Below are 15531 nucleotides of genomic sequence, written 5' to 3' on the forward strand. Positions count from 1 at the left end.
CGGGGGTTCCGCACCCCTCGGCTAGGGCCGCGGCCGCAGCCGCCTCGCCGTCCTCCGCCGGCGCGGCCCTGCGAGCGGGCAGCGCTCGGGGAGGCGGCGGGGTCCCGGGGCCCTTCCCCGAGCGGCGGCCCGGGTGAGCCCCGCCGGCCCTCCCCCAGGAAGCGGCGGCGGCGGGCGGCGGCCCTGCCCGCCCGCACGTCCTGGGCCTGGGAGGGTGGGCGCCCTGCCTGCGCTCGCCGCCGTGTGCGCGGCTCTGCGGGCCCCGCGTAGCGCCCACAGATCCCCGTCGGAATTACCCGCTGCTGAGAGCTGCGTCTTTGGGAGGGAAAAAAAATGCACGTTTGCAGCCTTTTGTAAAATTATTATGATAGGGTGGGGTTTTTTTTTTTACTTTACAAGATGTCACGTTGCCATCCTTCAGAACCGCAAAAATGTAGGAAGTTAACGGCCGTGACCTTGTGCAGTAGCTCTGAAGCACAACCGAAATTGTTGCTGATGCACAAAATCCTTACGTACCTATCTTTGTGTTGATATTAAACACCTTTTATCTCGATGGTGAAAGTTTTTTTAAAACAGTCTTATTTAACTAGACTAGCGTTAAGGCCTTGATGCCCTTCTTGGGGAGAGTAGAGTTCCCCAGATATCTCTGGGAAAGGTTTTTTTTTCTTTCCCTAAATTAAAGACTTTTTTTCAGCAGAACAGGCACAGCGAGGGGAAGGTCCAGTGAATATTTTGCCATCCTGCTGCTGTGCCTCAGAATGGGCCGGGATGTCTCTCTCTTCCCCCTCCCTCCCTTTTTTTCCCCTCTGCTTCCCAACTAAAACCACAAACCTGAAATTCCTGGTTATTTTCTAATTATTGTTACATGCAGAACTGAACAAGAATGAAAGATTGAGGTGTTCAAGCTTTGTTCACAGCCGTGTCTAAGCAAAATGGAAGTTTATTTTGCACTGACAAAGTAGGATTTTATTTTAATCATAATCAAAAATTTTATTTCAGAGAGAACAAATGTGCATAACTGAATTTATTCTTACACAGGCATAAATTTCTCAGCACTACTGCTAACAGTAGCGATTCACGTTTCTTTTTGAATGTGTAGAAAAGGAGCTCTGTATGTTATTGGAAATAGATTTACTTTGTAATTAATTATCCTAAATTGTGAGTGACTAAAGCATAGGAATATTTTAATGCAGGATGCAGGTCATTATCCAAAGACATAATGCAATAAACACAATGCTGATACAAAGTTTTGTTCTGCGTGTTTAGATTGTATCATAGCCCTACAGGTATATCCCTATGTATAATTTTTAATTTAATCAGCTGTTAGCTACTAATTTTCCTTGTCCTTTCTCTTTTTTTGGTAAGTCTCCAGTGTCACTTTAAGTCAGTGTAAACTTTGCCCTCAATTTCAGCAGGAACGGACTGCTATACTCGAATAGCTCACTGGAAAACAAACAAACAAAAAACTGCCCTAGCATGGACCTAAGTAATGTCATAAAAATGAGCCCTCTCACCCCCCTTACGCAGTTACTACTTTCCCTATATAGAATTTCTACAATACAACAGATGTGGTGATACAACTGTAGCCATGTTATACAGTTAAAGCGGCACAGCTTTGTAATACTGTATACACTTACTATCAGCTTAGGAGGCTAAATGCCTTCAATTCCTCTACCTTTGGGAAATGAGAATGCCCTGGGAGAATTCAGACCTTAAATCTGCATTAAAAGATGAGAAGGTCTGTGGTACAGCTTTGATTGGCATAAGAAGTCTAGTCCTGTCTTCTACGCTGTTAATTCTCCCAACAAAGAGATCTTAGGGATTACACTTCATAGACTGTTCTCCTACAAATACATATGCATATATACATAAAAGTGACAGACGTTTGTTATAAAATTTCTGAACTAGCGCTACTACTTACCCATCGATGATGTCCGCCATAGAAATACTAGATGTGGTACTGCTGGTATTCTTACAGGTTGTCTAACCTGCCCATTGATAAAATTGTATGCATTCTTAAAAACAATTAGGGATGGGTTCAATATAAGCCCAGCCTAGCATGATTAGATCATATTTAGTTTAAAATTTTAAATGGCTAAAATGCTTTTGGGTTGAACCAGTTTTTAATCTGCTTCCAATTAACTTGGTGTGAACTCATACAGACAGATTCAGCTTTCAGATTCTTTCTGTGTCTGTTCCTTTACCTAAAAATGTTTGCCTTCCCTAAAAATGTTGCCATCAGCTATGCAAACAGGAATTCTACTGGTTGGAGGTTTTTTTTTTTGTTTGTTTCACAGGTTCTAGATGGAGCACGATTAGATGTTGATTTTCATCTACTGTCTCCAAAAGGTGAAACTCTAGTTTTTGATGAAAGAAAATCAGATGGAGTTCATACGTAAGTTTAAAATCTTCAAACTTAGAAGTGTTACATAAAGTACTTTTCTGGTTTCTTTAACAAATACACCTAAAATAAAGGTTGAGTACTTATTATTCCTTAGTATTACAAAAGACTTTCTAATAGGACAGTTTGAGAACACCAATTACCTTTTTATAAACACTGAATGCTTTTTATGTGGATCTTACCATGAAGTGAAGGATATTTTTGTTTTGATGATAGCTGTTAATGGTCAGTGAACAAAAACAATTATTGTGGAGTTGAAAAAAGGTCTCTGCATCTAATATCAAAAGATCTTATCAGTCATATAAATAATAAGCTGAAAAATTTCCTATTTTTTCAGTCCTTTTATCAAAATATGTAGTAATTATTGTAATTTTACTACAGGGTATAAGAATCCCACTCATATTATAGCTTTTTTGTAACAATTAATAAGGATTCAAAATCCCAATAGGGAAAATGAAAGAAAGCTGCTGTCTTCATCATTTTAAGCCTTTAGAGTCAGTGGGATTGTTTTCCTGTGACTGTGCACTCTGTAATGTGTCTTTAGAGTTTTTTATATAAAAAGCATATTCAGTTATTTCTAAGTGCACAACTGTCAGTCTTAAAGAGGAAAGTTTGCTTACAAAAACTTGCTTTTTGAGAACCAGCACAAAAAGTGTAGTTAATTTAGTGACATTTTGCTTACATAAACAGAGTGGAAACAGAAGATGGGGATTACATGTTCTGCTTTGACAACACATTCAGTACCGTTTCTGAAAAGGTGATTTTCTTTGAACTGATCCTGGACAATATGGGAGAAGATGGACAAGATCAGGAAGACTGGAAGAAGTATGTTACCGGCACAGATCTCCTAGATATGAAACTGGAAGACATTCTGGTTAGTATTTGATCTTTAATTCTTTTCAACGTAAGAACATTTGGAAAAAAATGCAATGTTTTTTAGCCATTCTGCCTTGGTCTGGTGCATCACCCTAGAAGCTATTCCAGTTCCATATTTTGCTTTTACTGATACATCAAGCCTAGCATCATGGATCTCTTGCTTCCCTACAGAAGCTTAAGAATACTTTCAGAATAGACCCTTAATCAGCAAGAAGAAACTGCCTAGCTCTCAAAGTCACTCTGTTTCCAATTCAGCTTCCTTTCTTCCTACTGTAAAATGGGACATTTTTCCCTAGCAGTAACGAAATAAATGTAGTATTAAAGTATTGTTTAATCCCAGTGTAGTTGGAATCACTGCATAGATTTTTACTGATGTTTGAAAATGAAGTACTGTTAGCCTCTTGTTCCTGTCTTTGCAGAAGTGCCCCAACCAGCGTATGCATTAATATTTCTATCTTCAATAATTTATATATTACTTTATTAGGGGTTTTTCCTCCAAATTCTATTTTGTCTTTTCAAACTAATAAACAGGACAGGAGTTAATCTGTATTACCCTGGGGGTTCACCTTTGCAAACATTCTATGAATGGTAATGGTTGCTTAAACTGTATGCTGACCTTATTTCATGCAGGATGAAGACTACTGCCAAGTCAAAGCTTTTATTTCCTTTCATGATCATTAAAAGTTGAGATTATTCTAGAAGTAGAGGATTGTTTGGTGTTTCTGTACCACTGTTCTTAGTGCTTGGTAGGATGCAGTAAGCCATTGTTTGATTGTAGCTACAGCTGACAGGTGTCTTTAGAAAAAAAAAAAACCAACAACAACAAACCAACATCCACAGACAGTTACTGAATACACTGGTGTAGAGAATGACATTGTTTATATTCTGTTTATTGCAATAAACAAAATGCAGCTTTTTAAACAACACAATCTCCATGTTTAAGATCTTTTATAGGTGTACACTACACTCTTAAGTAGTTAAAACCAAACATGGAATTTGAAAAGCTGGCCAGATCTTCTTTAAAATTGGCAGTCAAGACAATTAGAAGAAACAAAATTTATAGGTGAAATTGTGAAGAAAATCCCTCTCACGCTAATCACAAGTAATACTTGGATGGATGTGATAGCTACTTGTGTACATCCTAGTATCTCTTCCAAAATTAAAAAAAAAAAAGCAGAACTTGTCTTTATTTGAGAGCCTTGCAGATCTTATAAAGTAGGTAATTTTTACAAAGTTAACATTAGTATTTGATGCCATTCTTTACTTAGTCAAGCTATTACTTTACTTTCAAGTTCTGCGAGGACTTGCATAAACACATAGTAGTTTAACTTTTTAAAGATAACATATTTGCTGGGGAAAATGAGGAATTGTGTCTTATTTTTAAAGCTCTTTCATAGTGCTGATGCTCCTTATTGTATAACAGATGAACTTTAGTATCATCATAAAATTATTTGGCTTCCAAAAATATCTCTTTTGAAATATTTGTTAAATATGCAACAGAAAATGTCCATAGAGAAAATGTTACTGCTGTGGCAACTTCCCCCGCCAAATTTATAGTCTTCTGTTACTACACATATTACTCTCCTCACTAAAAGTTACTTCAGGGTCCCATAATTATATCAAGAACATAAATCAGCACTTCATGAGATCAGCTTTTAGGGTGTGACTTTCTATTATGTTGTAGATGAAACTTTAACAGATCATAGGACCAGGTGTTTACTTCGTAAATGCAGAATAAGGAGTGGATCTTGAGCTGCTGCTGTTATGGCCAGAGTGTTGATGTACTTCCTCTGGTTTGATGAGACACACTGTGTGTCCTTTATAGGACCTCCAGTTGTCCTATTGATGATTTATTGTCAAAAATCTGCTTTATTATCAAAGCTGAAGCAGCAGATTATAGCCACTACAGTGAAAGCATAAGAAGATGGGAATTTAACATTACTGTACTACTATTCTTTTGCTACAGCTATAGTCTGATGGTAGTTTGCATTAAAAAGTGCCTGAATTTGATTATCCAGCAGAAAAAAACCTACATTTATCAGCTACTACACAACTTGTTTTCAAGACTAGCTCTGTAGAGATCACTGCATTTTTACTCGTCTGAATATCTGGAATCACAGTTCCCCAAGATATACAGAATATTAAAAAACTGATTTTGCATTTGATTTCTCTCTTACTTCCCCAGCCTGTAAAAGGGAAAAACCAAATTACTGTAGAACCTTAATGCTATGTGAATTAAGCCTTTTTAGGGGATATACAATAAACAGACTAGAGAAATTATGAAAACTGTGATAAGGTATATATTTTAAAGTGAAATTAACTGTCTACTTGACAAGAAATTAAATGACAGGTGGTAATATGGTATTGATATTTTGTATGTGTTGCAAGCTATACATTTAATTAATTCAGGTGGTTTTTTTCTTCTAAAAATACTCTCTTGTTACTTACCAGGAATCCATCAACAGTGTCAAAGCCAGATTAAGCAAAAGTGTCCAGATTCAGACTCTGCTCAGAGCATTTGAGGCTCGTGACCGAAATATACAAGAAAGCAACTTTGACAGAGTGAATTTCTGGTCCATGGTCAACTTGGGAGTAATGGTGGTGGTATCAGCTGTTCAGGTTTACATGTTGAAAAGTCTCTTTGAAGATAAGAGGAAAAGTAGAACTTAATATTCAGTATGATCATAACAATAGAACAGGTATGGGGGGGGAGAGGTAGAGCAATGAACTACTACAGTAAAGAGAAAAAAAAAAAAACAAAACATGACCTTTCAGATTCTTTCAAATAGGCAGTAGATACCAACTTTTCAATTCACGTTGGGTTTTTTGGTTGTTTTGTGGTGGTGGTCTTGTTTCTTTGTTTTGGGTTGTTTTTTTTAATATGAACAGAATGCCTTGCCCCAAGCTCTTCCATTTTTGCAAGTGCTACTTTTTTTTTTTTACTTGTAGCATTTATTAATGATTGTTAATGACTAACTTTGGCATAGCACACAGGATGCTTGGTACATATGCAAAGTGCTGTTAATAGTGTCACGCAAAACTTTAAATGGTAACTTAGACATTGGTTTATTTGCTGTTAAATATTGCATAAATTTACATATGTGCCTAAGTGTTTACAGGATTAAGGCCTACAGGGGTAGTCTGTAGTTACTGCCATTTATCTTCAAAGTTATGTGTTTTTAAAATCCTCAGCTTTTGTTATATCATGGAAAAACACTGGGCTAACATTGTGAGAACAAAGTGAGAACTCTTTTTATATACAGATGACAAACATCAGCACTTTCAAAAAGCACCATCAATGTGAAATTGAGGCAGTGTTGAAAAGAATTAGAGAAAATAGGTGCAATTCCTGTTCCTAAATCTTTCTGTCCTGTAGTTGTACAACCTCATTTTCCTTTTTGGCTGTTACATGAGATCAAGAGACAAGTGACTGTATGGTATATGAACAAACACACACACAGAAGTTTGCGAACCCTTAGTTTCTGTAACCTCATGTAATAGATGATTTTCAAGAAGTCATTCCTCATATTCTTTCCCTTTAAAGGGAGGGGGGATGGTGTCACAGTATGTGAAAACATAACATTAATTTTTGTAGTCTCGAAATCCCTCTTATTTCCCTTTTTTTTTTTTAAGTTTTTGTCTACTACATCTATGACTAATGTAGCAGTTAATAGGGTGACTAACATAGGCATGAAAAACCAAAGCTATTCACCTAACCTTTCCTTTTTTGCTCACCCTCACAAGTCTTTTAGCTGTATAAGTACACTCAGTTCATATGAGCAGTGTTTCTGTAGCTATTTATATGAGTAAGGCATGAATTACATGAGCAATAAGTACAGACTTCAAATTTTAGAATCAACTGGATATCAGTAGTATCAGTTAACTAAGGCAAAGCTGTCCTTGAATCACTAATTTGTAATTTCTATATGAAGCGGCTTTTAACAGTGTAGTGAGGGTATGGAGAATTTTTGCCAGAATCCCTGGTATGTGAGAATTAACTTTTTCTAATAGTTCAGAGGTCATTTTCACAATGTGCCAAGTCACTGAAAGTTCCTGTATAAATATGTTAAACTACATTTCATCACAAAAGTGTTTTTAAAAAGCACTTCCTTAAAAAACACTTTTAAAAAAAAGTATGTATGTATGAATATTCTGCCTGGTGTTGGGTCATCTGGGTATGAAGAGCAGAATTGCAACTTTGAGACTTGCTGTGATTAAAAATTATTTTATGGAGATAAAACAGGGTCAATAGATGCATGAAGAAACACTTTGTTCAAATGAAGCAGATGTTAGCAAGGGCTACAGTACATACAAACAGCACTTCAACTTCAGACAGCTGGACCTAGCAATAATATTTCTAAATAGTTTTTATAAGCAGAAGTACTATTCCTTGCAGAAATTGTTATAGAGGGCTCCAAAGGCTGTTGAGCTACTTTTTCTTTTCTGCAAAGCTGTGTCCAAAATAAGATTGTTTCACTTAAGGGTTCTCCATATCTTCTTTTCCCACATGATGCTTTCTATTCTAAACTGCCTGGAATTAGAAAGCTTATTTCTGTGATTAGGACAAAGTGTAGGAGAAATTAATTTTTTCTGCTAGAGTAGCAAATAATATTTTTCTGCCATTTCCCTGTATATCTCCCAGTACCAATATACCACATATCTACATCAGGACATAAGCCAAAGCTCAATGAAGTCAACTTCCAAGGTTTTGATCAGGTCCCTTCAGGACAGGCAAGTAAAATTTGTAGGGCTCTGCCCCTTTTGCTAGAAGATACCTATCTTCACTTGCATCACGATGAGTATGATGCTACAAACCATCTGCAAAATACTGAACCAGCTCTGTGAAGCTGTTACTAAGACATCTACCTCTTAAATCAAAGCTACTAGATTCCAGATTTCATCTTAGACCTCCAACTGAGGTCTGCCACATTTTCCAAGGGCACCTTAAGGGATTAGGTTCCCCAGCTGCTCTACTGTGCCTCTCTGACAGTGGTTATACATCCAGTGGCAAAACAGGATGGTGTATTAGCTTAAGCTGCTAATGAATGCAGACTTTTGTGATCAAAGACACAAGGCCGAACTGCAGCAGTTTCTCCAATTCCAAGTAGCAGTCTCTGGTAGAAGGAAAATAACACAACAATTGTCAGCAGAGTTCATCTGGAAGAAATTATTATTTTGCAACTAAGAGCTCTGACTGTATTTTCTCCCCATTCAGGGTTCATTACAGAAAACAAAACAGGGAATAACTACAAAAGGTAACTGTGCTTTCACTTTGGGAGCAGGACTATGTTTATCATAGGTAAAGGATTTGGCATTTAAACTTGCAGCTAAATAAAATTCCATTTGGATTTTGAAGAGTAGATTGCTTTTGATTGTATAAAATTTACAAAGGAGAATATAAATTAATTTTTTAATGGATTTTTTTTATTCAGAATTAAATGTTTTAAGACTTGCAGATGTTGAATAAAATTATGCAAAACTCGAGATTTTCAATAAATGAAGTTTAAATGTGTGTTTGTGTTCTTTATTTTATAATGAAGGAAGAATGCTTTACCTATGAATGCTGGAAAATATCAAGGATGCTAAGCTAACAAGAACTTCTAGTAATGCAGCTTTTTCATTTCTTCCTCATACAGTCTTCAAATTCTGTTCTTATTCACTGTAACCCAAAAATCAACTTTACCAATGCAAATAACTTAAGATTTACATAGGTGTCAGATCAGAATGACACCAACCTTTGATCTTAGTAACAGAAAATACATTTAAAGTTATCAGATGCATGTCAGGTACGAGCCTTAACGTTTTGGGTGGTTTTTTTTCCAAGATTTGCACCTTAATTAATACTTATATTCCATATTGCACCTGCAGTTTATTACACACATAGACAGAATGGCATAGCTTCCAGTTATGCAGACAGCAAGTTTAGGAGAAATTCTGGGAAGAATAGTAGGTACTGTCCTGTACAAAATTATAGTAGAGATCAATACTACTACTGAGACTAGTAAAGTTCTGTGTTCAAAGCAAGAGACAGTAAGGCCCTCAGGCCAGCCTAAGTCAGGACAGCGTGGTATTAAATCAGCATCTGTGACTTTGGGAAACTATTTGTCTAGCTGAGTGTTACCTGTTAGTAACTACACCAAGTCCCAAATTTCTCACCTTCACAAAAAAAAAGAGAGGAAATACTTCAAGGAACAGATTACGGGAATTTGTAAGCTTGTAATACCACAGAAAGACAGCATCAAATTGATACTTAAAAAACAACTTCACTGCTCTAACCCAATGGCCATCTGTCCTCACAAACCCTTTTTAGAAAGGATTTCACAGAAGGTAATATGGCTTGATATGTTGTTCTAACTTGTGTGCGTGTTTGTGCATTCCAGTTAACAGCAGTACATAAGTCACATGAAACTAAGAGGATTAAAAAAATTACGTATTTTTAGCAGCAAACATCAACTGACATCATCTGATGACCTGTTGAGTGCTTCCATTATTTTCCTCCTTTAAAGAAAATCTATTTCACAGTAGTATTTTCATTTCCGATTAGGTATAGTCAACATTAAAAATAAACACCTAGGGAAAAAACAGAAGGAAAACAGGAAAGTAGTATCACAGAATATCAAACTGTAGCAATTAAGAATCCCATAATATGACTACTAGTTTTTAATATGTAATAATTTCACATTCATAAGAGAAGATGCAAGATCCTGACACTAAAAGCTCAAAATTTTGGAGCAGTTTTTTCAGCTTAATCAAGTAATACACATGACAAATCCAAGCTCGTTCACCATTTCGTAAGACTCCTGAGAAACCCGGCCTGTCCGGAAGCCTGCTAACCACATTGTTCAAATAGTGAAACAGGAACTTCCTTTTTGTACTGTTTTGAATCGATGCAGTAGATACTATAAAATACTAAGGCACAATGTTATGTTGCCAGGTTGGGCAGTTAATGGTAGAAAGAACAGTGGTTTGACTTGAAAAGCTACGCACACAGTGAAAACTATCAAAAGCCGTTTTAGACAAAGGCATCAGAAATGCACGCAAAAGTTCCCTTTCCTGTTTCTCGAAGTGCATGCCATGAAAAATGAGACCTTCTGCATTAACTTCTTCCTATGTACAAGACAACGCTCGTGTACCTCAGACTGGCACAAGTCCATAGCATCTCATGCACTCGGCGGTGCAGCACTTCCTTGTTTAACTCAGCTTGCTTGTCAGGTTGCAGCACTATCCTCAGAGTCCACAACCATGTGGTACAGTGGAAAGACTACCTTGTTAAAAATTTTATTCAGCCAGCTACAGCAATTACTTTTTTTTTCCTGAGTATTTTTAAAATAAATATTTACATGGCAATCTGTCCTAAAGACTCATTATCCCCAACAGCTAATTAAGACAGCCTGGAACTAAGTAGATTGAGCTATATCTGATGTCTTTAAAAACTAACAGTTCCTGTGCCTTCCCTAGATTCAAAGAACAATTCTCTTTAAGACTGTTTCATTTTATAACTTACCAACTTTTGGTGCAGACAGGAGACCTAGAAATCTTAGTTATTGCTGAGGAATGGCTTATGTTAAACCCTTCCTTTCCACACTTTCCTTACTACAGTAGTACCCTATCACTGAAACTTACTATTCATACAGGAAGAATCCTAGTAAGCACCATATTTGTAAAGTATTGCAGAGCAGATCAACAGCTATATGCCTTATTGTATGATTTTGTTTTCAAAACCAAAAATTTACTTAAGGTAACTGTTCATTTTTATCACATGTAAAAATAATCAAACAGTAATAAAATAATAACAAAAAAAAAAAGCAGTAAACACACCTATACTGCTGAAGTTTCACCAAAAGTATCTGAATTACATCATCTTCTCTCATGCTATCAATTGCTATAGTTGAGGACAGTTAATGAGACTTGAAACCCATGCAGCTCACAAGTCCCTTTCATCTCTTAGCGTGTACCAAGTTTCTGGAAACAAGACATCCTTCTTCACTCTGCATCTGCTACCTGCCAAATTGGAATACAGGTGTGTAAGGGAGGCATAGTGTTGCCAAGATAAAAGTTCTAAAAGTATTTATCTATAGTCTGTCTTTATTTCAACATTATGTTAAAGGACTTAACATTAATGATCTAATTAAGGTAATTTTTCTATTCTGCTGGAGGATATCAGGAAGTGGTAAAAGTCAAGTTAATGTCAAGTGAAAGATACCCATGACTGTCCATACAAAAAGCTTCTGACAGTTTAATCAATCCCAGTTCCAAAGTGTTTATGAGAAGACTCTAGATTACATTTTCTGGAAGGACAGGAAAAGGGCAGAACCAGACCCTACCTCCCCACCCTCCAAAGCCCTGAGCATGCTTCAGCCATTACTCACTTATGATGCCTCTCCTGAAATCATTCTTCCCAGTCACTTCTCTCTCACAGGATGACAGCACAAGATTGGGAAGAAAGAAGCAGGCTGAGGTGCCAAGTGGCCAAACAAACAAGAATTCCCATTCTAAAGCTTCAGCACTTACCTCTGAACCACTATGGGGCAGGTGAGCACCTATAATACCTGAGCTCATTACCACAAGTGGAAAAGAAAAAGCATGGGAGAAAAGGCAGCAAAGACTGAATTAGAGTTTTGTTTTTTTTTTTTTAACAGTCCAAAGGTCATCTTTTTAATAAGCATTTCACAGCCCACTTACAGACTTCCTTAAAAATAAGTTCCCATTGTAATTAAATACATTCAAGTTGTTTCTCATTGTTATTTCTCAGACTTGTGATTTCTACACATAAGTATACATATTACATATATTTATATATACATACTTTTCTGCAACAAGTCAGTTTGTCAGAAAGGACAGTTCTGATGGTGGATTTTGTACAAAAAACATCACTTTTCGTAATCAAGGAACTCTGCATTATCCTGATCAATTCTTAGTTCTACCTTATATTCTTCCCCCTTTTGGACTCACCTTTTCCTCCTGCTACCACTACAAATATATTTTAACATTCTACAGCTTGAAAACCTTTCCCATTATTTATTCATTATTTCCTTTTCCCTGAATTTCTCTAACCACTGTTGATCATCTCTAGAATTTTGCTCTTAGTGCTTTCCAATCTCTGCTATCATGCCACCAACCAATTTGTGAAGTTATGAATACCGACCTAGAGCAAGCAGGTGAAAAACATGAAGTAGGCAACCTTAGTAATGTTCATGAATGAGAGAAACACATACATAGCAAAGCAGTAACTATCACATTGGATGATGACACGGGTGAATGCAATAATAGCAACAGTTTTGCAAGTACTCATTAGGGAATGGCAGAGCACAAATGAAGTACTTTGAAATGGTGCTTACAGAAGAATAAACTTTATTTAGAGCAAGATAGAACTATTAACTAGCTTCTAGCTATAAAGTGGGTTTTGAAGCAAGTGACCTTATTAGATTAAGACCAAAGATGTAAACATTTTAAGTTAATGCTACCACACTGGACATTAAGTAAACAGAAGACTAGGAAACCAAAACCACATGGAAGTCAATCAATACCAAACACAAAATAGCTAATAATGGGAAGAGAACAGAATATTGTCAAATTCAGAAGCCAGAAACATTAATTAGAACAAGTGAAAAAGAAATACACACTGGTGAAATAATACAAGGGAACAGATTAGAAGGAAGATGATACGAGAAGAACAGTATGAGCTACAGCTGTATTTGAAAAACTAGTATCTGCAAGGCAAAATATTTTGGTATCAATAAAAACCAGAACAACTGTTGATGTTATGGTATACGGACCTCATTGCTGGAATATGAAAAATTCTGATAAAAAAATAGCAGAGATGAGCTAGCTGAGAGGAACGTTGAGGAATTCAGAGATGCAAAACAGATAGACATCACAACAATACAAAATCTTCTTTCATTGTTGCTGAATGATAGAAGTGAAAGACTAGCAAAAGCATCAAATTCCAAGCTCATTCTCAGACTGTGCACAGCTTCTAATTGTACTCATCTTTTGCTTTTCTTTCTATTGTCCTGCACTATCTTTTCTAAAAGATGGTCACTCCCCTTTCAGCTTTTCTTCAGTGACTCCAAAGGAGTCTCTTCACCCCCCCATCTTTCTCTTCTTTGTACCTCACCTATAGATGATCCGATTTACACACAAAGAAATCAACTTTTCTACAAACTTTAGGTTGACAACTCTGATTTTTTTTTTTCCTCATGCATTACATTTTTCTGACCAAACTAGGATCTCAATAGATCTGACACCTCCACGTGGGTGTTTAGCCATCAGCTTAAGTTCAGCATCAACTAAATACAATTCACCTTCTTAAACCCTTTTCTCCATTTATAGAAAATACCATTTTCTGCCATCATCCCCTTAACTGCAGTGTTACTTTTCATTCAGGCAGATGTGAGGGAACTAGAGAAGTGACACAATTTAAAACCTGAAAATGTTACCTGCATAGCACTTGAAAGATTCGTCCTCTTCCCTGTGTGCACAGAACCGATGCTCCTGTCCAGTTCATCCTCATCACTGTGTTCTGACTACTGCTCCGTCTCCAGCCTTGGCATGTTCCATCTCAACTCACCAATTTCCTTTTAAAATATAATACTAGAGATCACTTTAGTAGGATGTTTCAAAGACATGACCATTTTTCTGTTTATTCACTTATCTTTCCCCCCACTCCCTAGACAAACTGCTTGTCTTCACCTTCAAGGCCTTTTTCGGTTTGTCTTCATGTTAAATCAAAATATTGATTTTATTTCACATATCACACAGATTTTTCAAAATTCCTTTGTAAGCTCACTCAAAATGCCTGTTATGCATAGAAAAGCATAGTTTTTATTCAAAATTCCTCTTGAAATTTTTGTTGAGAACAATGATTTGAAAAGTACTTTGTTACGACGATTATTTTACAATTCTGACCAGTAATGTACCATTATTTCTTTGCTGTCTTGTTCATGTGATGATTACATTTTTAGAATGGTCTCAACAGACTTCACCTACCTAAATACTACTGTAATACAAATAATACATAATGGAAAAATATTAAATCTGATACACATAGAAATGGTTCTAAATCAGTGACCACAACAAAGTTGAATTACATATATTTACACACATGCATACGTACAATGATCAAGTCATACCAAACTGAAATTGTTACGTACAGCAACATTTGTATTTTTTCCTTTAGACACTCCATTACTACATACAATGAAATTCACATAAAATGAAAGGCATTTGTAGGTGTGCTTTAATTACTACTCTAGCTGTATCTTCAGCAGCACTATTGCAGCATTTTCCAGTACATGACACCTTGTAACAAAGCATCCCTCAAGCATAGCTGAACACTAATTAGTGTCTACGTGCAGGGCAAGTGTCTCCAGGACAGTAACAGGAAAGCTAGAGTTAGAGAAACAGTGGATGGAAGGATGCCACCAAGCATGTACTTCACAAGAATACAGAATCAAAACTCATTCTTCTCTCTCAAAAATACACACATTTAATGTTGGTCTTTTAATTCTAAGAAAAAAGGCAATTCCAAAAATACAAACTGAACATCAGAGTCAAGTCAACCACCTTAATAAAATGAAATGACATTCACAATAGTTAAGTCTATGGACAACTTAAGTTTGACAAATATTTTCTCCCACCCCCACCCCCAGCCCCAAGTACATTCCAATATTTATCTTTAAATGAAACTTTATGAAAAATACTGCTGGTGTTCAGTTAGAATTAAAGGACTTTGATAAAGTGAAACAATAAAGACAGATACAGATGGTACGAGTAAGGTTACAAAGGCTTTACATTTTGCATTATCCCAAGATATAAACATTCAAAAATTAACATGAAGTTGCTGTGTTATCAAAATATTGCAGCTATAGGCAAGGCAACATTAAATTAATAGCTGAGGGTGTGAGAAAAAAAAAAACCACACATTTTAGTGAAGGTAAACAGAAGTGGCAGTTTTTAATTAGCATTTTTATAAAGCTAATATTACCCGGCCAGCCATAAACCAAGCACAGGATTAAAAAAGCTTTCTCTGCTTCCTTTGGCTATAAGGTGACAGAAAAAAGAAAAAAAAATAAAAATCACCTTTTCAAGTTGTTCAAGATGAGCAGAAAAAGTCAAATAATCAAGTAATGGAATAAATAAGTACTAACCCAGGCAGTACACTTTAAACCACTCTGTCATTTTTAAGTGTTACATAATTTTATTTTGGTGGTAAACTATAAGCATATAAGAAAACTAACCTTATGCACTACAGT

General features: G+C 36.3%; 1 protein-coding gene across 2 annotated transcripts in view; it reads left to right on the top strand.

Moving 5' to 3' along the window:
- TMED5 (transmembrane p24 trafficking protein 5) overlaps positions 1 to 15531 on the top strand; it is a 28596-nt gene that overhangs the window by 463 nt on the left and 12602 nt on the right. Inside the window, exons 2-4 of one of the 2 annotated variants that reach the window (XM_075038999.1) lie at positions 2298 to 2395; positions 3092 to 3275; positions 11697 to 11809. In XM_075038999.1, the coding sequence (XP_074895100.1) occupies positions 2298 to 2395; positions 3092 to 3275; positions 11697 to 11809 (395 nt within the window). Of the gene's footprint in view, positions 1 to 2297; positions 2396 to 3091; positions 3276 to 5728; positions 8790 to 11696; positions 11810 to 15531 lie in introns of those variants that run through there. The other variant, XM_075038998.1, reaches the window with a different exon arrangement.

The sequence above is a fragment of the Buteo buteo genome, chromosome 10 (genome assembly GCF_964188355.1).
Source record: "Buteo buteo chromosome 10, bButBut1.hap1.1, whole genome shotgun sequence".
NCBI classification, from domain to species: Eukaryota; Metazoa; Chordata; class Aves; order Accipitriformes; family Accipitridae; genus Buteo; species Buteo buteo.